The sequence below is a fragment of the Panthera uncia genome, assembly GCF_023721935.1.
Source record: "Panthera uncia isolate 11264 chromosome B3 unlocalized genomic scaffold, Puncia_PCG_1.0 HiC_scaffold_1, whole genome shotgun sequence".
Classification (NCBI taxonomy): domain Eukaryota; kingdom Metazoa; phylum Chordata; class Mammalia; order Carnivora; family Felidae; genus Panthera; species Panthera uncia.
Window position 1 is genome coordinate 45,915,538 of NW_026057582.1, and position 23,215 is coordinate 45,938,752.

General features: G+C 33.6%; 1 protein-coding gene across 1 annotated transcript in view; it reads right to left on the bottom strand.

The window, feature by feature from the left end:
• The window catches only part of GPR137C (G protein-coupled receptor 137C), a 65,302-nt gene that overhangs the window by 15,223 nt on the left and 26,864 nt on the right, over nt 1-23,215 (bottom strand). The window contains exons 2-3 of the mRNA XM_049611573.1: nt 11,635-11,678; nt 9,676-9,904 (exon numbers count right to left, since the gene is read on the bottom strand). Coding sequence (XP_049467530.1) covers nt 9,676-9,904; nt 11,635-11,678 — 273 coding nt within the window. The remainder of the gene's footprint in view (nt 1-9,675; nt 9,905-11,634; nt 11,679-23,215) is intronic.

Consider the following 23,215-nt stretch of genomic DNA (forward strand, 5'->3'; position numbering starts at 1 on the left):
GATGGTGTGGAGCCTGCTTGGAATTCTCTCTCCCTTCCTCCCTCACCTCCCCTCCCCAACTCATGCTTGCTCTCACTCTCTCAAAAATAAATAAATAAACTTAAAAAAAATTCTGCGTGATGACATGAGACATGCACTTAAAGCAATTCTGCTGCATACTGAAGTATAGTGGTAGTCTTGAGGAAAAGCACTTATGTGGTTGTTTGACTTGTGAGCTAAACTAGACTTTTTCATGGAACGCCATTTTTTACTTAACAGACAACTATGGAAGACAAACAATGCTTATTCATGCTTGGTTACCGGGAATATGTATTTTTAAAAATAAGTGAAATTATCCTGTCACTTCATAGAAAATATCTGACACTATTGTCAATGGTGAAATATAAATTTTCTAATGAAAATTAGAATTTTTGAGAACTTGTAAACTCTTATGTCCATGATAAGACTGGCATGGCAGCTTCTAAAAACTTAAACACTTTTCTGATGACATTGGAGGCAATATTAATAAATGTGATTTTGAATACTGTCCAATGAAATGTATCATCATTTTGAAGATCTTGACCACTCTCTTCCAATGATCAATGCATGATGTTACACAATCATTCAAAGTGTAAGATAGACCAATAGTAGTACAGAAAGTTCACTAATATGGTTTTAGATTCTGCATGGCAACTAACCTTCAAGAAACCTCCACTTCAGATTTTTGGTGTAGTATTAAAGAAGAATATCCACAATTATCTGAAAAGGTTTTAAAATTCTCCTCCATTTTCCAACTACATATATGTGTGAGGATGGATTTTCTTCATATACTTCAACCTAAATGACATATCACAACAGATTGAATGCAGAAGCAAACATGAAAATCCAGCTGTCTTCCATTAAGTCAGAAATTAAAGAGATCTGCAAAATGTAAAACAATGTCGATCTTCTAATTTATTTTTGTTTTGGAAAATACAATTAGTTTTCATAAAAACATGTTATTCATGTTAACATAATGGATAATATATTATTGTTATTTTAAATGAATTAAGAAATGAATATTTTTAGAATTTCTCAATTTTTATTTCTAATAATGTATATATAGATGGATATAACACTAGATATTGGAGTCCTCAATAATTCTCAGAGGTCTAATCGGGTCTTGAGACCAAAAAGTTTGAGAACCACTACTCTAAAGATTATGATATATATCCTTAACTTCCATGGTCTAATAGTTAACATCATACCACTTTGACATAAAATGTAAGAACTTTGCAACATTATGGGTACATTTATCCCCTGTCCTTTATACTATAGTTGCTATCATTGTTATATATACTATAGAGAGAATTATTTATCTACATATGTAAGCCTCACATTGTAAGTTTTGCTTTGCACAGTCATATTTCTTTTTTAGAAATTAAGAAATTATATTTACCCAAATATTTACTATTTCTTGTGTTCTTCATTCCTTCCTGAAGAGATGAAATTCAAGTTTACTTTATTTCCCTTTAGGCTGTAGAATTTTCTTAACATTTCTTGTAGTGCAGGTCTGTTGGTAACTAACCCTCTTAGTTCTATTGGAAGATTTTTTATTTCTTCATCATTCTTTAAGAATATTTTAATTGGATAGAGATTTCGGAGTTGATAACATTTTTCCTTCAGCATGTTGAAGATGTCGTTTCCATGTCTTCTGGACTCCTTTATTTCTGATGAGAAGTGAGTGATCATTTGAATCAATGTTCCCTTATGTATGCGTCATTTTTCTCTGCTCTCAAGATTTCGTTTTTATTTTTGGTCTTAAGTACTTCGACTATAATGAACCTGTGTGACACTTTCTTTATATTTATGCTGATTGGGGTTGCTGAGCTGTAAATTTATGTCTTTCATCAAAAATTGGAAAATTTCAGTCATTACTTCTTCAAATATTTTTTCCAAAATAATTTTCTCCCTCTTTTCCTTTTCCACTTATGCATACTTAGGTCCCGAGATTCTGTTCATTTTATTATCATCTTTCCCCTACTCTCCTCTGTGCTTCAAATTGGATACTTTCTGCTGATTTATTGATTTTTTTTCTTCTTTCATCTTCAATCTTCTGTTAAGCCCAACTGGTGACTTTTTAATATTGTATTTTTTAATTCTAGAAATTCTTTTTATAGTTTTTAGTTCTCCTGAGTTTTCCTATTTATTTATCAAAGTGTATTTTCTTTTACATACTTAAGCATAATATAAAATCTTTGTCTGATATAGCCAACACCTACATCATCTGGAAGGGGGGATTGCCTCCAAAGATTGTTTTTCGAGTTTTACTTTTTGCCTTTTAAGTATGACTTATATTTTTGCTGTTTCTTCATATATCTAGTAATCTTGGATTGTGCTCTGCCCCTTGTGAGTGACATGTTTTAGAGAGTCTGGATTCTGTTATATTCTTCTAAAAAGTATTGATTTTTCTCTTTCCCTTTTTTTTTTTTTTCAAGCAAAAACTAATGTGGTTAGACTCAAATCCCAAACTGTCTTCCATGTATAGAGAGCAACTGAAATATCAGTTCAATTCCTTTCTTCTTAATTGTGCTGCTTGAATTCTGCCTTGCTCATGTGCAGTTCAGGTATCAGATAAAAATTTGGCAGAATTTATCATTAGAATTTGGGGCTTCCTCTATCTGGCTGTCTTCTTCCTGAAATTTCCCACTCATTTTCCATCTGTGGTAGTTACTTGAATTTTGTCTTCTGATTCTTCAAGCAAGTTAAACAGAGGTTTTCTCTTCTAGTTTTGGCTGCCCCGTGGATGAGAACTTCCCTCAGGTTAGAAGCTGTAAAAAACAGGAAACTCACTCAGTGTTATTTCCTTCTTCTAAGTGGTTGCTCTCCAGTGCCTTCAGTGCTTTTTATATTTTGTCCAGAATTTATCATTGCTATTTGTGGAAGGTTTGTCCAATAGAAGCTACTTAGCCATTACCAGAAGCAGAATCCAACACATATTTTTGGAAAACATCTCACAAATGCTACTTCCATTTTGAGAATAAAATGCCAAACTAAGGATCAAAAGTAAGAAAACAAAGTAGTCTCAATTAGTAAATTAAAAAATAAACAGTTGACCCTTGAACAACAGGTTTGAACTGCTGAACTGTTTAAACAGGTTGAAGTCTACTATCCACAGATTTTTTGACAAATACTGTACAGTACTGTAAATATGTTTTCTCTTCCTTATGATTTACTTAATAACATTTTCTTTCCTCTAGCTTACTTTACTGTAAGAATACAGTATATAATACACACAGTATACACGGTGTGTGTTAATTGACTGTTTCTATTATTGGTAAGGCTTTCAGTCAACTGTAGGCTATTAGCAGTTAAACTTTGGAGGAGTCAGTGTGTCAACTGTACTTCAATTAAAAAAAAACCCCAAAGACATTAAAAGAAGTTTTAGGGGAGTCAAAGCTATACGTGGATTTTAAATTGTGTAATGGGTCAGTGCCTCTAGTCCCTCTGTTGTTCAAGGGTCAACTGTATTTTGATAATTATAAAATTTAAACAGGTTCAAAAAGGTTCATGCTTCCAAGACAATGAAATTAGATCTCTGACTCCTATGGATTTTTAAAAATGTGACAAGTGTGTGGTGGGTCTGCTCAGCAACAGAAGAGGAAATAAGACTTGGGGTATAAGAACTGGAGTAACAAAGGCAGCCAAGTGCCACAGCTTAAGATGGATGGAGTAAATCCTCATAATTCAAGAGAGAAATTATAGCAAAGTATTGGGAAGATGGCAATCATACCTATTACAGAGGAAGGTGCAGTCTCTATTTCTCTACCCATCATCCTCCCAAAGTCTGGTTACATAATATTTTAGGGTGATGGAAAAAGACACTGATAGTATTTTAGTCTATTTCTTTAATTATGGCTTAAATTACCATAAATCAGTGCTTTGGTCTTATAGGATCAGCTAGTCTGCATGGAAGATCAGAAATATCAGTCTGGGTGGCTCAGTTGGTTGAGTGTCTGACTCTTGACTTCAGCTCAGGTCATGAGCTTATGGTTCATGAGTTCCAGCCCCACATTGGGCTCTGTGTTGATAGTGCGGAGCCTGTTTGGGATTCTCTCTCTCTCTCTCTCTCTCTCTCTCTGCCCCTCCCCCACTTGCTCTCTATCTCTTTCTCTCAAAAAAAAAAAAAATCAGTCTAATTGAATGTTACTGTGTCTCTGTAAGATGCTGATGCTGTTTTCCATTTTAATACGTTAAATTAATATGGATAAAAGGTTAAGTGAACATTGGACAGAAAGGTTTACATAATAATTAAAACTGTTAGGAATTCAGGAGAGAGAGAGAGGCAGAGAGAGAGAGAGAGAGAGAGAGAGAGAATGCATTATTTGCACATGGCCCACTGGGCTAGGAGACAATAAGTATCAGATAATTATTCCCTTTACACTTTTATCAGATATAAAATTTTGCATTTCCCTGACCAGAGATATAAACCTAACAGCTTAACTTCTATTCCCATCCTGCCTTTGAGTGTTCTCTTATACAGATAATCCCAACCTGTCATTACAGGGACTAAGCATCTACATTGGCTTAAATCTTTTTGTGTAGATAAGTTATTTTGTCCATTATGTTCTATATTGTTATAAATATTATTATTTTTTTCTGAAGTTGGAAGGAATATTAGAATAAAAATAATTTTATCAGTATGCATTTTAATGTTAATAGTTATGTGTAATTTTGAGAAAAAATAAATAAATTCAAATATACCACAGAAATCATACAAATGAAGTCAAGGCAAACAGCAATAAAAAAAACTTAATGGGAGAAATAGACCAATAGTAACATGCAATCATGTCAATAAATACAAACTGTTTGTTTATCATAGAAAAGGTTTCTAAAAAACAATCAAAATAATTCTATATTTTGTCCAAGTTAATGAGACACACTTGAAATGTTAGCAATAGATAAAAAGTTAAAAGCATTGTCTATCATGAGCATGCAAATAAAAGAAAATTGAAATTGTAATAAAAGTTACAGTAGATCACAGAACAAAAATGCCTATGATTAAAAATGCCATTACATAATTTCAATATTTGTTCTAAAGGTTTTAAAGAAAAGTTAGTTAAATATTAGATGAAATGTCACCTATTAAGAGACTTCAACCCTTACCGAAATCCATGCGAAATGGTAAAGAAAGTGGAGTCGAGTAAAATTAAAATATTTAAAAGAGAAACTCAGTTTTTCAGTGATTCTTCTTTTTTTTTCGATCAATGTTCCTTTTGAGAATCTGATTACATGTATAGCACCCCTCTCCAGATAAATTTTGCCAACTATTTCAGGTATTCAAGAACTTTTTGAAGTTACGTTACCAGCCTTTAGTACATGTTAGGATCATAATAGCTAACATTCATAAGCACTTCCCAAGTGCTAGGCCTTATATTAAGTACTTTATATGAAATTTCATTTAATCCTTATAACCACCTTAGAAGGTACTACTCTTATCTTCATAACAACCTATAAGATCAACACTATCATAATTTTCATTTTACAGATCAGCTGAATGAAATTTAGAGATACTGTTACTTGTCCAATGCCATATGGCCAGTAACAGAAGAGATGGGATTTATTGCCTTATCTCTTTGATCTCAGGTTTCCAGCTCTCTCTCTCTCTCTCTCTCTCTCTTTTAAGAGACAGAAAGACAGTGAGCAGGGGAGGGGTAAAGGGAGAGGGAGAGAATCTTAAGCAGGCTCCACCCTCAGTGTGGAGACCTACCCAAATGAGGCTCCGAATGGGGCTGGATCCCAGGGCCCTGGGATCGTTACCTGAGGTACAATCAAAAGTCAGATGTACCACCAACGGAGCCACCCAGGTGCCCAATCAGGTTTCTAGCTCTTAATCACTATGATATGTTGTCTCTCAGTAAGGCCTTTCCAAATTGATTAAAAATTGATATATCTGAAAAAAGAGATACAAACATATCCAACAGTATATCCAATGCCATTTTTTATGTTAATTTATTTATTTATACCACCCTCATTACAAAAGAGAATTTGAAGTAGTTACAGAGATACAAACAAAATAAAAAATATATAAGAATGTGTGTCTGGTGGTGGTGGGGGAATAAGAAAGTAAAATAAAACTAGAGGTAGAGCCAGAACCAAAGTGGATATCATAAGGTCATCTATGATTGATGTAGAGGTAAACCACATATTTGCCTCTGAATGGCATAGTGGCCAGAGAAAAGAAGGACTTAATCAATACTGTTTTACCTGGGACTGAACTGGAGAAAAATATCTTTTCTGGGGAACGCTGTATAGATAATATCCTTAACATTATACAATAGTGACTTTTAAGATAAATGTTTCTTACATATTTCTTGATACAGGTCAAAGTATAGGTCAGAACAGACAATTCTATCCATGATACAATGAAGTCTGAGTACAAAACATCTGGACTGGGTTGAGGATAAAATGTAGAATAGCTATGGAGATGAACAAACAAGAAATCCTTCAGGTCATTTTTTTTTTGGCAATTAAGCTTTTAAATTTAACAGTTGAGACTTTATTTCAAGAAACTGGAGTACAGAAATTATATACTGTTTAGGCTGAAATGCATACACAGTCAAGCAGAGGGTAAAACTGATAACTTCTTAAGGAAGTTAGGGGACCTGAATAAGATAGATGTATGAATTTTAGACTTTCCATCAAAGTAAGTTGAAGGAAGACCTATATGTAAAGACAGTATCTAATGCACATTGATATATAAATATGTAATGTTGAAGACATGGCTTAAACTCAAATAGAAAATTTTCTTTTTTTTTGTTAAATAAGAATGTTCGTACAATATAACAAGATTATGGAAAGCTGCCAAAGCAGTACTTGAGAAAACATGTTGCTCTAAATATCTTATTAGTTTACAAAATAATAAATCACGTATCTATATAAGAACACAGACAAAGAACAAAGTAAAAACCTTAAATATGTAAGAAAGTCAAAAATTGGAAGAGCAGAAACAAACTATTCAAATCGACAATAACCTAATATTTAAAAACCCAGTTAGAGTTGCTACTTTGAAAAAGAGAACCAATACACAGCATTGTTCTAGCTGCTAAAAGAATTTAAAATTTTTTTTAAAAAGAGAATCCAGGGGCACCTGGGTGGCTCAGTCGGTTAAGCATCCGACTTCAGCTCAGGTCACGATCTCGCGGTCCGTGAGTTCGAGCCCCGCGTCGGGCTCTGGGCTGACGGCTCAGAGCCTGGAGCCTGCTTCCGGTTCTGTGTCTCCCTCTCTCTCTGCCCCTCCCCCGTTCATGCTCTGTCTCTCTCTGCCTCAAAAATAAATAAATGTTAAATAAAATAAAATAAAATAAAAATAAAAAGAGAATCCAGGTAGTTATTTCTAAATTTTATTTTGGAGGGGTGCCTGGGTGGCTCAGTCGGTTAAGCATCTGACTTCAGCTCAGGTCATGATCTCAAGGCTCATGGGTTCGAGCCCCGCGTCAGGCTCTGTGCCAACAGCTCAGAGCCTGGAGCCTGCTTCAGATTCTGTGTGTCCCTCTCTCTCTGCCCCTCCCCAGTTCATGCTCTGTCTCTCTCTGTCTCTCAAAAATAAATAAACATTAAAAAAATTAAATTTTGTTTTGGAGAGGAAGGGAAAGAATCAAATCAAGTTCATAAAAAGGAGAAACATTAGAGTTATGCCTTCAAAGTTTGGTAAGATGAGGACAAACAGTAATAGAGCAGTGGGTGGGGGAGAGACATTCCTGGAAAATGAAACAGCCTAAAGATATAGAGACAGGAAAGAATATTGTGTGCCATTTAGAAATAAGGTAGGTAAGATTTTGTTGAAACAAATTATGTAAGATATCATTATCAATGAATATTTAGAAGAAGGAAGGAAGGAAGAATAAAAAGAAAAACAAAGGATCCAAGTCTGAGCTTTTAAGGAAATGTTCTTAGGGATAGTAGGAAACAGGGTCAGTTTAAAAGGGGAAGAGGCAGATGCTTAGCTGATATTTGTGGACTAAATAAAAGAAATGGCTATTACTGTCCAGAAGTCAAAAAATAAAAATGAGCCTAGTGATTTACAAGGAGAATGTGAAAGCAAGAGGCTGTACTCTTTGAATAAATAAGTTTATAATCAACTTAGGAAGACCAAGAACTATGTAACAGTACAATGTAATACAAAAGATCTATTATGTTTACCTTTAAAGTTATGTATTTAAGCATTTCCCTCTGTAATGTTCTTAGAGAATTCTGAATCCATGCGCCTGTTAAATGTAAAACTTCTAAAATAATAATAAAAAAATGAATACCTTTCATATCATAGTTAGGGGATGTTTGAAATAATTCTGGAGAAGTTATCAGATGAGCTTTTCTTCTTAGATCGGCAACTTTACTTATATTCAGAGAAACATTTATTTCAAAGCAAGTAAAACCAAACTTTAAAAGTTGTTAAATATCCAGAAAAGAAGCCATGTAAGTTCAACCAAATCTATTTATGCTTTATCACTAGACAAGCACAGGTCTGAATGTTACGGTGATGTTATTACATTAAGTGAAGATGTTGTTGCTACACCAAAAGATTATGTACTGTAACAGTGACAGTATTATTTTTAACACTTAAACTGAAGCTAGAATGAGCTAAAACATTTAAATTTCTGAGCTAACCTTTTATACAATTAAACCTTTAATTGATACAATAATTTCCTAGGTAAGATTAATACTTTTGAAAGTCTCTCTCTCTTTGCATATATATTTTTATTTTTATCCTGCATTCTACTGATACATGTTTAAAAAGTAAAATTAAAGTCTGTACCTAAATTTAAAGGACAAGTTGATACATTGAATTAAAGCACCTTAACTTACTAGGATTATATAATGGATAACAACAATATAGAAATCTAAGTATATTTCAGAGAACACTTCTGTTAAAGACACTATCTTGCTTATCTTCAGTGAACAGGTAATGATGCCTAATTAAAACAGGTTTGTGTGTATGTGTAAACCATACCCCTAAATCCACACATCTATACCCTCACATCCAGTATCAAATATACACTGTGATGACGGATTCACTGCTCAACCACGCTGTCGATTAGTGGTAGAAACTTCTATAGTTCTTTGTTAACAGGTTAGCATTTGGCTTCTGTTTGTTGATCCAAACAAAAAGTATAAGGAAAGGCAGAAGCAAAGCATTTATAAATTTAATTACATGATTAGCTGTTTCAAAATCATAGGGTCTTCACATTATGGGGTGAAGTAACATTTTCTAAATCTTTATACGCAAATAAACACCAGTTTAGAAGTATAGCATCTTAACATTGCTAACTCAAATGTATGCAGACATAATCTGGTAAACTGTTTAATGGCAATACTGCCACCCTTACTGATGAAATCTTAAATTGTTAATGTGGCTTTATATATTAGACCATTTGTCATACATTCATGTAAATTCTGGTCTATTTGATTTATCCTACAATGTAGAGGGTATAAGTCACAGAAAATATAGTATGCTCAATGTAAACTTTTTAAAAAATTGTTATTTAGTAAGGGCCAAGTTATGAATGCACTTTAATATCTTGTGACCATTCTTTCAAGCTCAAAAATGTACCTTACATTCAGAATACTCTTTAAAAAAAACATAGGCTTTCCACTAAAACATGCTTCATAGGATGAGGAAGTTATATTTTCAAGCATAAATTTAAGAAACATACTTACCTTTGATTCGAGGTAGACATTTGCTGATGACATTTTTGTAATTTTGCATATGTAACTAACTAAAGAGATGGCACAAAGAATAAACAGGCTATCATTAATTAATGCTCGAACAAACACCGTCCACTTCAATTGATTTTCTGGGACATCTCCATGGACTAGCACTGCACAAGTCAAGTTCACCACTAAAAAAAGAAGGCTTGCCAATATGAAGCCCAAATGCAACAGAATTCTGAAAGGAAAAAATAAATTTATTAGATATCTATATACTAATGAGAGATTAGATTTAATTCTGAATTAGTTGTGTCATTTTAGGTACAATAACTCCTTCAGTATAAAATCTTTATGATTTAATTAAATACAAATTAAATAACCACTCAGAGTTACTTGAGATATCTTTGCTGTTATAAAATTAGTATCTAAACCTTTTAAAAATGGCATTAGATTTTAAAACATTAACTTAAAATAATCTCACGTGGACTTGAATTCAGTTGCCTCTACCAGGAAGAATAATATAAGATTATTTTAACACTAATTCAAGGAATCCTGCCTTTTTCATTTTTATAACTACTAACCATATTTTCATTGACCTTTTCATTCTAGGAATTACCAGGTTTTTATAATTTTCCTGGAAAGTTAATACACTCTATCTAAATGTAAACTGATCACTAATATTAATTTTAAGAGGTTGAGGGAAACGTGCTTTAAATAATGTTCAATTCTTATGAGCTTCTGATTATCCATAGCAAATATCATTTTCAAACATGGCTAAAGAAGAACATAGGGACAGTATATGTGGCGTTTCAATACCTTGGCTTCTTATAAAGTTGCATATTTACTATGCATACAGAGAAACTCTGAAAATGAAATGCTCAACTGTATCCTTGGGGTGCCTGGGCTCAGTGGGTTAGGCATCTGACTTCAGCTCAGGTCATAATCTTGCCATTCATGAGTTTGAGCCTTGTGTGGGGCTCTGGGCTGACAGCTCAGAGCCTGGAGCCTGCTTCAGATTCTGTCTCCCTCTCTCTCTGCCCCTCCCCTGCTTGTGCTCTCTCTCTCAAAAATAAACATTAAAAAAAGAAAAAGAAACGCTCACCTATATCTCGTAAAGAAAAATTAGACCACCACATAAAAACTCTTCATGTAAGGTAGGGCTACCTGTATTAAGTAGCTGTGACAGCTCTCTATATGAAAGTAATCCCAGTTCAAATACATTTATAACCCAAATTAAGATGAGCCAGAAATTTATTCAGCATCCTAATATCTTTTATTTTGGATCATTTTCAACAGTGGGAATCATAAAATGTTGTCTGCCTTTGGAAATAGTTTAAAAGAGGTTAATTGAAGGTAATGTGTAATCTGTCACAAGCAATCTTTGTTTGTTAAGTGTACAAAGTACAAAAATTTTAGTTTGAGAAGTTTAGATCTTAATATTCTCTCAGATTAAATAATAAAAATAATAATATTAACTTGAAACCCAAAATGGACCTTGAAATTGTCCCTATGTCCAGAGGATTGTAATAGTTTAGAAAGCCAAAATATAGAGGTTAAATGAGTTGAATAGCCAATGAATTAGCGGGAGAATTGGTCTGAAACCCAAGTCTCCTAACTCCCCAGTTTAGCACTCTCATTTTTGACATTAATCAGTACCAAAACATTCCTTATTTCATGCAACTATTCTACACACGCTTGCCCCAAAAAGTATAATCTAACTTTAATATGTGTAGGCCCTATGAAACTATATCTGACATCTAAAGCATGACAGCAGCAGAACAGCAAAAACAGGTGTTAGGCAGCAATATGGCTGAGGGGAGAACTGTAGAATCCGCAATTCACTTCTGATGTGCTAATCTAACCACTGGACTTCCTATAAAACTGCTACAGCACCCTCAACTACCATGACCTTCTACTTTGAGAAGTCTATTGGGAAAAAAATTAGATCTTGCTACTCACGAAACTTACTTGTGTTTGTCAAGTTCAGTGGCACATCTGACTTTACATATAACCTATAAAAAGAGTATAGAAAGGTTTTTGAAAATGTGTAATATAGTATTCTTGAATTTGTTTTGACTTTGTGTTTCAAAGTGATAAACTACAAATAATAATGTTACAAAAAATAATAGTTAAATAAACTCAAATGTTAACATTTGAACTACCATGAAGCAAAAACAAGCAGGTTTCCAAAGGCTTAAAACAATAATAATTTTCTTTGTCCCAAATTTAAATTTCTATCTTTAAAATTTTAAACAGAATGAACTCAATTTAAACATTTATTGAACTTTTATTGTGAGGCAGACATTGTGCTGGATAGCTTGCCACCTTTTCTAAACTTCATTATATTACTCACATTTTGTGTTAAAATGGAACTACTTACTTAAATATGAATATGACTGAATATTTTCCAAAGATTTTTTTTCCCCTAAGATGAAATGAAGTAGCAAAAGGAAACAGGGGACCAAAAAATGAACACAAAGAGAATGAGCATATATCATACTTAGTAAACTTCCTTCTTTCACAAAGCCTTGCAAAGGGCAGGTTCTCAAATACTTGTTGAATAAAATCAAGTAGGTAGGTAAGTAGAATTTGAAATGAACATGGTAAATTCTGAGAGCATAGTGCAGAAGGTCTTAATTTCTCACTGATGAATTTGAACTTTATTTATAACGGGAAGATACTGAAGTTTTTTTATGTAGATGCTGCAAAACATGAAATTTCATTAATATGGCATCAATGCACAGACTACTTTAGAGAAATTATGTACTTGAAGTAGAAAGACTAGTTATAAGACTATTGAAATAGGGTATGAACTTTGGGGGCATGGAAGGAAAGAGGCAAGCATAATAGCATTATAAACAAAAACAGTATATGTACTCAATAACATATTACATTCATTCAAGCATTTATTGAGCACACATTTTGAAAGGTGCTGTCGATTCATAAATATAGTAACTGTTTCTGCTCTCAAGGAGCTCAGTGTATTGAAGAAATAGATAAACCATTTATTTTAACATATTGTGATGTCCATGCAAAAGATGCTATCACAACATCTAGGAAGGGAGAAAGACTAATTCAGTCCAAGAAGTGGTAAGAGGTGAGGAGAAAGGGAAAAGACTGCATAGAGTCAGGGAGGACTTCTCAAAGGAAGTCACACTTGAGCCAGAGCCAAGTTATGAAGGGCAAATGAGTGTTAGGCAAATGCTCAAAGATAGCAGCCTATGCATCTACTCATATCCATTGTATTTTTGTTAAGCAGAAGGTAGATGTGATACAGGAGTCCAAATCATACCACTTAAATCATTCTCAGATGTACCCATTTCCTCTGTCTCCACTACTAAGGTACATATTACAACAGCTTTTTAATTGGTCTCTCTGCTTCTATTCTTTACTCTTATCTTTAGAAGATAAGTGTTCATTTTACTACATTTCCTTTTCTTCTCAGCTGTCTACATATAATTTTAATTATTTTTATAAATATATATAACACAAAACTCATCATTTGATTTTTTATTTTTTTATTTTTTTAAATTTACATCCAATTTAGTTAGCATATAGTGCAACAATGATTTCAGGAGTAGATTCCTTAGTGCCCTTTACCCATTTAGCCCATCCCCCCTCCCACAACCCCTCCAGTGATCCTCAGTTTGTTCTCCATATTTATGAGTCTCTTCTGTTTTGTCCCCCTCCCTGTTTTTATATTATTTTTGTTTCCCTTCCCTTATGTCCATCTGTTTTGTCTCTTAAAGTCCTCATATGAGTGAAGTCATATGATATTCGTCTTTCTCTGACTGACTAATTTCACTTAGCATAATACCCTCCAGGTCCATCCACGTAGTTGCAAATGGCAAGATTTCATTCTTTTTGATTGCCGAGTAGTACTCCATTGTCTATATATACCACATCTTCTTTATCCATTCATCCATTTAGGCTCTTTCCATACTTTGGCTATTGTTGATAGTGCTGCTATAAACATGGGGGTGCATGTGTCCCTTCGAAATAGCACACCTGTATCCCATGGATAAATGCCTAGTAGTGCAATTGCCGGGTCGTAGGGTAGTTCTATTTTTAGTTTTTTGAGGAACCTCCATACTGTTTTCCAGAGTGGCTGCACCAGCTTGCATTCCCATCACCATTTGATTTTTAAGTGTACAGTTCAACTGCATTAAGTACATTCACATTGCTGTGCAAACCATTGCCATCATCCATCTCCAGAACTTTTTCATCGTCCCAAACTAAAATTTTGTATTCATTAAAAAACGATTCCTCATTTTCCCTCCTCCAGTACCTGGCAACCACCATTCTATTTTCTGTCTCTGCGAATTTGACTGCTCTAGGAATCTCATATAAGGGGAATAATACAACATTTGTTGTTTTGTGATTGGCTTATATCACTTTAGCATAATGTCTTCAAGGTTTACTCATGTTGTAAAGTGTGTCACAATTTTCTTTTCCTTTAAGGTTGAATAAGATTCTCTTGTATGTATATACCACATTTTGTTCATTCATCCATCAATGGACACTTGAGTAGCTTCTACCTTTTGCATATTGTGAATAATGCTGCTATAAATAGTATATTCTATATATGAACATGTTTTTAAAATTTTTTTAATGTTTATTTTTGAGAGAGAGAGTCTGAGCCTGAGCAGGGGAGGGACACAGAGAGAGAGAGACAGAGAGAGAGAGAGACATGGAATCTGAAGCAGGCACCAGGGTCTGAGCTGTCAGCCTAGAGCCTGATGCAGAGCTCGAACTCATGAACCATGAGACCATGACCTGAGCCGAAGTCGGATGCTTAAATGACTGAGCCACCCAGGCGCCCCTATATGAACGTGTTTTAATATGATTAAAAAAAATCATTTGACAGTAAATTGTATATGTGATGCCCCTTTAACCCTAAATGTGCACTTCAATGTATACTTCCCTAAAAAATAAAATTCTCTTACATAACCACAATATAATTACAAAAATCATACAATTGAATATTTATATAATACTATTATCTAATCTTCAGGCCTTATTCAGATTTTGCCATTTGTTTCAATAATGCCACTTATGGAAAAAAATTCCAGGATTATACATTAATCTGTGCATTTAAACTCCTTTAATTTCCTATTTTTCCTATTGTCTTTTCAGTGATTTTACAGTATGCTTCTCAGTTTGGGTTTATCTGTTTCTTCATAATTAGATTCAGGAAATGCATTTTGGTAAGAATACCACAGAAGTGATGGTGCTGTTTTCTTCTCAGTGAATTATAAGAGGAGGCTCAAGATGTTGATTTGTCCCATTACAATGATGCTCACTTTGAGCAATTGGTTAAGGTGGTATCTACCAGGGTTCTCCACCTGGTAGACACCACCAGGTTTCTCCACTAAGTTACCATTTTTCTCATTGTAATGAGTACAATGTAGAGAGGTATTTACAGACTATGTAAATATCTTTTGTTCTTCAAACTTTCATCCAGTAGTTTTGGCACCTATTGCCTGAATAAATTATTACTATAATGGGACAATTTCCTCCAAAAGTAAATCTGATCATACTATTCCAGGACAAAGCCCACACTCCTCTGACATAACAGGTCTTTCATCATCTCACCCCACCTTCTCAACACTGCATCCTTTTATCCCATCTTCAATCTTATGGTCTGGTCATTATGGATTATTTACAGCTTTTAAAATAAGGGATTCAGTTTCACATCTCTGTGCATTCATATGTCTTTTTACTTTACCTGAAGTTTTCTTGGTATATAACAAATTCCATCTCATCCTCCAAGATTTTACTTGAGAGTCATCTTTTATATTGTCACCTTAAGTGCCTTAGGAAGAGAGAAACTAGTTTGTATCCTTGTCTTACTAATCATACTTTATGGCATTTATTTACATTTTTATTTCCCTCTTAAGAGAGAACATAATTTACTCATATTTATAGCCCCAGTGCCTAGCATAATTCTTGGTTCATAGTAGGTTTTCAGAAAATGTTGGAATGAATGAATAGTGAATTTAAGTGAAAGCAAGTATTTTGGCATGTTGTTATAATGTGGGTAAGTGAAATGCAGCACAATTTGAAATTGGAGGGGCAATCATGGGGGCCTTGTGTAAAAATTCTAAAGAATTGTCTTTAACCCCCACAAGCTCTATAATATGAATTTATGTTTGAGTGATTTCTTAGGTGAAGTGTAGAAAATGGATTACAATGGTGTAAAGAACTCTAGCTAAAATACTGTTGAACTTGAGTGAGTCTACTCAACCACATTCTCAGGTTATGAATCTAAAGACCTGAATGTGAGAACTAAAAACATAAAAATCCTAGAAGAGAGCACAGGCAGTAATTTCTCTGATACTGGTGATAGCAACATTTTTCTAGATATTTCTCCTCAGGTAAGGGAAATAAAAGCAAAAATAAACTATTGGGACCACATCAAAATAAAAAGTTTCTGCACAGCCAAGGAAACCATCAAAAAAACAAAAAAGACAACCTACTGGATGGAAAAAGATATTTGCAAATGAAATATCTGATAAGGGGTTAATATCCAAAATATGTGAAGAGCTTATGCAACTCAACACCAAAAAAACCCAAAAAACAAAACAACAATGACAACAAAACAAAAACCCAAAATAATCTAATTAAAAGATGGGCAGAAGACATGAACAGACATTTCTCCAAAGATATACAGATGGTTAACATATACATGAAAAGATGTTCAACAGCACTAATCATCAGAGAAATGCAAATCAAAACCACAATGAGATACTACCTCATACCAGTCAGAATGGCTAAAATAAAAAAAGAAAGAAAGAAAAAAGGAAAAAAGTGTTGGCGAGGATGTGGAAAAAAAGAAAACCTTTGTTCACTGTTGGTGGAAATGCAAACTGATGCAACCACTGGGGAAAACAGTATGGAGTTTCCTCCAAAAATTAAAAGTAGAATTGCCATATGATCCAGTAATTTTAGTACTCAGTATTTGCCCAAAGAATATGAAAACACTCATACAAAAAGATACATGCATGCATGTATACATGCATAGCCAAGACATGGAAGCAGCCCAGGTGTTCATTGATAGATGAATGGATAAAGAAGATATGGTACATACATACAATAGAACATTACTCAGCCATAGAAAACAATGAAATCGTGAAATTTGCAACAACAGGGATGGATCTAGATGGAAATAAGTGAAAAAAGTTAGTCAGAGAAAGACAAATACCATATGATTTCACTCATACGTGGAATTTAAGAAACAAAACAAATGAACAAAGAAAAAAGAGACAAACAAAAAAAGACTCTTAGAGAAAATATAGAGAACAAATTGGTGGTTGTCAAAGGGGAGGTGACTGGGGGGATTAGTGAAATATATAAAGAGAATTAAAAGTACACTTATTGTGAAGAGCACTGAGTAATGTACAGATTGTTTAATCACTATACTGTACACCTGAAACCAATGTAACACTGTACATTAATTATACTGGAGAAAAAAGAAAAGAATGTTATATGAACAAAATTATACACTATGTAACCTTTAGGAATTGGATTTTTTTCACTCACCATAATTCTTTGGAAATGCATGTAAGATTGTTGTGTGTAGAAATAAATTTGTTCTTAAAAAAATAATAAAGAACTGATAGAATGAGGGCCCCACTGACAACAATTTTTAAAAAGTGGGGTTGTGGAATTGATTCTTAGTTTTAAAATTTATTACAGGAAGAAATATTGAGAAGACAGATGAGTTTTGGAATATAGGAAGGAAATTACAGCCACCTACAGAAGTAACAACTGAAACTAAGACTAGAAGATATTTGAGAGCAGTGTAGAATGGGAAGACAACCTGTGATATGTTCACATTTAATAGAATTAAAACAAAGAGGGAAGAAGAGACAGATGGGCAAAGGAGACAGATCTAAGAATCAAACTAGTCATAGAAAACAGTAGAGTGGTTTAGAGGTAACAGGAAGCAAGTATAGCCCTTGTTAAATTCTGTAGAAAGTCAAGAATGACTAAGAAAAGGTCATATAGTTGGGTTACCAGTATGTCATTGGTACCTTGAAAAGAATAGTTTTCAGTGGAATAATAGAACAAATGTACATGGAGTTAATAGAGGGTATGACAACAAAGACAGCGAGTATAGACTCTATGAGATATATTTGAAGATAAGAGAAATCTGGGAAAATCTGTGTTGAGACATTTTTTTAAATGAATACTGCATATTTATGCATGGTCTAGGTCTTCTGTACAAAGGGCTTTGCATAGCAAACATCCTTGAATACTAGTGATACTATCTCTACCTTAAGTCCAGAGGGAAGATTTGTTTCCCAAATAATAGAATAAAGATAGAGAACATCGCCCTCTGTGGGGACATTCAGGGGGTAGTAAAGTCTCCCTATCCTTCCTGGCTTACATTCCGGAGTAAAGATAAGGTCTGACTGTCTGCCTCCCTTCCTTACTTCAGGGTTCTTCCCCTGTAACATACCTGCTGCAGGCATAGGTAACATCTGGCCCTCACTCCGTTAACCTTATGGAAACTGGGGCTAGGGACCTGATGCAAGACGTTGCTTTGGTTGTTTTTTCAATGAGTAATGACCCCATGGGTCTTGTGTTTTCTGTTAGTATATGTATATACAACTGTGGGAAATTAACCTGTTAGCTTGCAAGTAAGGTAAAATCTCAGACCTTTCATTGTTTCTAATGTAATAATCTGCTGGTCAGAAACAGAGTAGAGAGGGTGAAATGATAAATGGGGAGCAGGAGAGAGGAAGGGAGAGTTCAATCATTAAAGAAGGCTCTAGAAGAAGCTTGAAAAGGAAAATACATACTTTTGAGTCAAGAGGTTAGAAAAAAATAGTTGAAGAAAAACCTGGAGGTCTGCACAGAAAATTTAAAATAATCTATAAACCAGCTGTTAAAATAAGAAATTTGGATGTAGCTGTGCATGGATACAAACATTTTGATCTAGAGAAGATGGCTGAGAGAATTGGGCAGATGGATTCTATTTTTTTCTAGTAAAGTAGGAGGCAAGGTCATATCCTGGGAAGGGATGTTAGATTTAAGCACTGGTAATATGGAAAACATTTGGAACACATGAATAGAAGGGTTATAAAGGAATATATTGAGAAGCGGAGAGGTCCAGGTAAAGTCAAGCAGTTGTCAGTGGATACAGTTTGCAAGATTTCCTAATTTTAAAATCGAAAAAATCTAATAGAAGAAAATGGATGCCATTACAAAAAGTTTAAATAACTAGGATGCATTTTTCATGTAATAATTTAAAACTGTAATATGCAAAACTATTAGAGAGAAAGAAAAAGTGGGTGAGTGAACTATGTTGGCACAGCAAGAAGTCAAGTAAGGGGAATACTAGATTGATCGTAGGTTCTAAGTGCAAAAGAGATCACAAGGTGGCTAATGGAGCAGGAAAAACAGAAGTAGTAAAGTGATTAAAAGTTGGGATAAGGTTGAGAAACAGATAAAAGGATGATTTTAAGATGTATAAGGGAAAAGAGATAGAAGACACTAGTTAGAAAGAATTGCTTCATTTTAAAGAGTTGACCCAAGGTGTGGCCTTGCTTTTGGGTAGCTAAAATAGAAAGGGAGGATTTTAGAGCTCTGAGAAGCCACTGAATTGAGTCTCATTGGATGGATTATCAATATGGGCTTTGAAAAAGATCTATATAACAGCAGATCAGGGCAGAAGAAAGTGCTGATTCATCTAGGAAAGTGCGAGTTATTATTATAGCCAATGATGACCTAATCAGATGGCATGGATTTCAGAGATGATGATGGTATAACATCAGTAAGTAGTATTGGGAAACATAAAGTAGTCTGATTGCTCTTCCCACAAATTGAGATTGGGGGGGATGGTTTATAAGGCACAAAGTGTCATCTGGAGAAAGCTAAATTTTAGTGAAGGTACTTAAAAGTTTCAAATGAAGAAGAGAATGGGGACAAGGTGGGAAATATAATAAGGTTACAGGTCATGTACAGGGATAAAAAATGGGTGAGAAGTAGTTGAGGAGAATAACGAAAAAATTTTTAAAAATTAAATGAAATTCAGGAAAAAATTAAAATTAAAATTTTAAATAATTAAAAATTAAAAAAATCAGCCCAGATTTGCAGAGTACATTACAATGCGTCATAAATACAACCAGTGGTTTACATCACATTTGGGGTATAATAAGGTTAAAAACAATGATCTGATATTAGTAGAATACAGAATATGTACTTTATAGAATATAGCTAATAGGACAAGATCCTGAATAAACCAAAAATTAGTAATATAAAAAATGTCATGGAATTACATATTATTTGTTAAGACAGTAAAGGGTAGTTAATGAAACATAACAAACATGTAGATTTTTTTGAAGTTTAGAATGGTAAATAACACATCTAAATGACTTGCTGATGTCAATTTATGTCAGAGGGGCCATATCTTTCCAGGTCTTTCTTAATACCAAAAAAAAAAGAAAACCCAAAAAACCCCCAAAAAACCAACAACAAAAAAAAACCTGAATAAATGAGCCATTTACAGAAGGATATTGTTCTTTACTACAAAAGTATAAAGAATTCTATGGCTTGATCAATATCAAATGTTTTTCATCATATAACCTATCTTTATCCCACAAAGTAGTAGCCCCTTGTTTAGAAAATGTTGATTTAGAATTTTTGAATTAATGAATATATAAAATACTGTTATCATTTAGCACACTTTATTTTATTAAAAAAATTCAACCTATTTATAAGTGATCTGAAACAATTTTTCCATTTTAAAATGTCAACTTCCGTATTTTGTCTCCCTGTTGAACTCCTCAAGTAAAGGGAAGAAAGATCAGAGTACGACAAATATATTTTATTTGTGAATGTTATCTAATGTAAGTTTAATTCATACAGGTATCCCAAGATTTGAGAAAGAGTGACACTACAGCTATGTATTATTTATTGTTTTCTGTTGCATGTAGACCCATGTTGCATGTAGATGTTAGGGAATGAAATACTTATAGAATTGATGCATTTTATAGAATTTATTTTTTTCCTAGTTGATTTTTTCACTTTTGTTGATTTCAAATAGAAACTTAAATGGAATTTTCATTGGAATTTTCAAGTGGAAACTTTATTGGAAAATTTGGCATTGATGCAATTACTTTCACAGACACAGTTATCCATAGTTTCCATCTCAATTGCTTAAGTTCCCATGAAGAGTAGTGCACCATTTTCAAGCCTACCATTGCTACTGCTTGCATATAAAAAATGAGGCTTTAGCTATAAATTGAATAGCCAGACATTTTTTAGATATTACCTCTCAATGCCTATATTTCATTTTTAAGAACTTTCTCTCTCTCTTTTTAACCTTCAAAGCATATTTTTCTTTATAGCAGCCTATTCTTTCTGGGATACACAGGATACAATACATTCTTGTCTCTCTCTTATGACACTAAAACCTTTTTTTTTTTTTTTAACTTTCTTCTTTCAGGCAGACAAAATGAGGAAACAGAGAAATTTAACCTGAATGAAAGAATGAAAGAACAGAACAATGACATAGCAAGAGATCTAAGTGAAACAGATATAAGTAACATGCCTGATAAAGAATTCAAAGCAACGATCATAAGGATACTCAATGGACATGAGAAAAGAGTGAAAGATATAAATGAGACACTTAACACAGAAATAAGGAACAACATAGCAAAAATACAAGGTTCAATAAACAAAATGAGAAACACATTTGACAGAATGAACAGGATGGAGGAATGAGAGGAACGAATTAATGATTTAGAAGACAGAGTATTGCAAAGTAATCAAGCTGAACAAAAAAGAGAAAAGAGAAATTGCAAATTTAGAATAGACTTACGGAACTCAGTGACTTCATCAAATGTAATATTTGTATTGTAGGAGTCCCAGAAGAAGAAGAGAGAGAAAAGGGGCAGAAAATTTATTTGAAGAAATAATAGCTGAAAAACTCTGTAATCTGGAGAAGGAAACAGCTATCCAGATTCAGGAGGCACAGAGAACTCCCATCGAAATTAACAAAAGCAAATCCATTCCCATCAAAATCAACAAAAGCAGATCCACACCAAAACATATTGTAATTAAGTTGGTAAAAGACAGTGATACAGAAAAAAAAAACAAAACTAAAAGCAGCAAGACAAAATAAGACAGTAACTTACAAGGGAGGGGACTTTTCAGCAGAAACTTTCTAAGTCAGACGGGAGTGGCATGGTGTGTACAAGGTGTTGAATGGGAAAAATCTGCAGCCAAGAATACTCTATCCAGCAAGGCTACCATCCAGAATAGAAGGAGAGGTAAAGAGTTTCCTAGATAAACAAAAACTAAAGGAGTTCATGACCACTAAACCAGCTCTACAAGAAATATTAAAGGTGACTCTGAGTAGAAAGGAGAGACCAAAGTGACAGTTATAAAGGTAGGAAACACAAAAGCAGTAAAAATTACTATTTCTGTAAAAAATTAGCCAAGGAAGTCACAAAATAAAAGGATATAAAATATGATACCATATACCTAAAACATGGGGAGGAAAGAAGTAAAGAATGGGTTCAAACTTAAATGACCATCAACTTAATATAGACTGCTATATGCAGAAGAGTTTACACACAAATTGAATGGTAACCACATATCAAAACTCACTAATAAATATGCAAAGAATAAAGAAAAAGAAATATAAATATATCACTAAAGAAAACCAGCAAACCATGAAAGAGAGAAAGACCAGAAAGGATCAGAGAAAATCTTCTGAAACAACCACAAAACAAGAAGTAAAGTGGCAATAAATATATATCTATTGATAAATACTTTGTATATAAATAGACTAAATGCTACAATCAAGATATAGGGTGTAGGGTGACAGAATGAATTAAAAAAACAAGATCCATCTATATGCTGCCTGCAAGAGACTCCTTTTAGACCTAACGACACCTACAGATTGAAAGTGAGGGTATCTAACTGGGATTTTTGATCGTAGGGTCGTGAGTTCAAGCCCCACTTTTGGCGTAGAGCTTACCTTAAAAAATAAATAGAAAGTGAGTGGATAGAGAAACATCTAACATGCAAATGAATGTCAAAAGAAAGTCAGAATATTAATACTTACATCGGACAAATTAGACTTTAAAAAAAAGACTTTAACAAGACAGAAAGGACACTATGCAATAATAAAGACGACAATCCAACGAGAAGATACGGCAATTGTAAATATTTATGCACCCAACATAGAAACACCCAAATACATAAAACAGTTAATAACAAATATAAAGGAACTAACTGATAATAATAACAATAATAGTAGGGGACATTAACGTCCCATTCACATCAATGGACAGATGATCTAAACAAAATCAATAAGGAAACAATGACTTTGAATGGCATTGGAACAGATGGATTTAACAGATATATTCACAACATTCCATTCTAAAACTCCAGAACACACATTCTTTACATTTTTTAATAAAATTTTTATATAAATTTTAAATAAAGATTTTTAATAAAAAAATATAACCAAAGAGGTGAAAAACCTATATTCTTAAAACTATAAAACACTGATGAAAGAAATTGAACATTC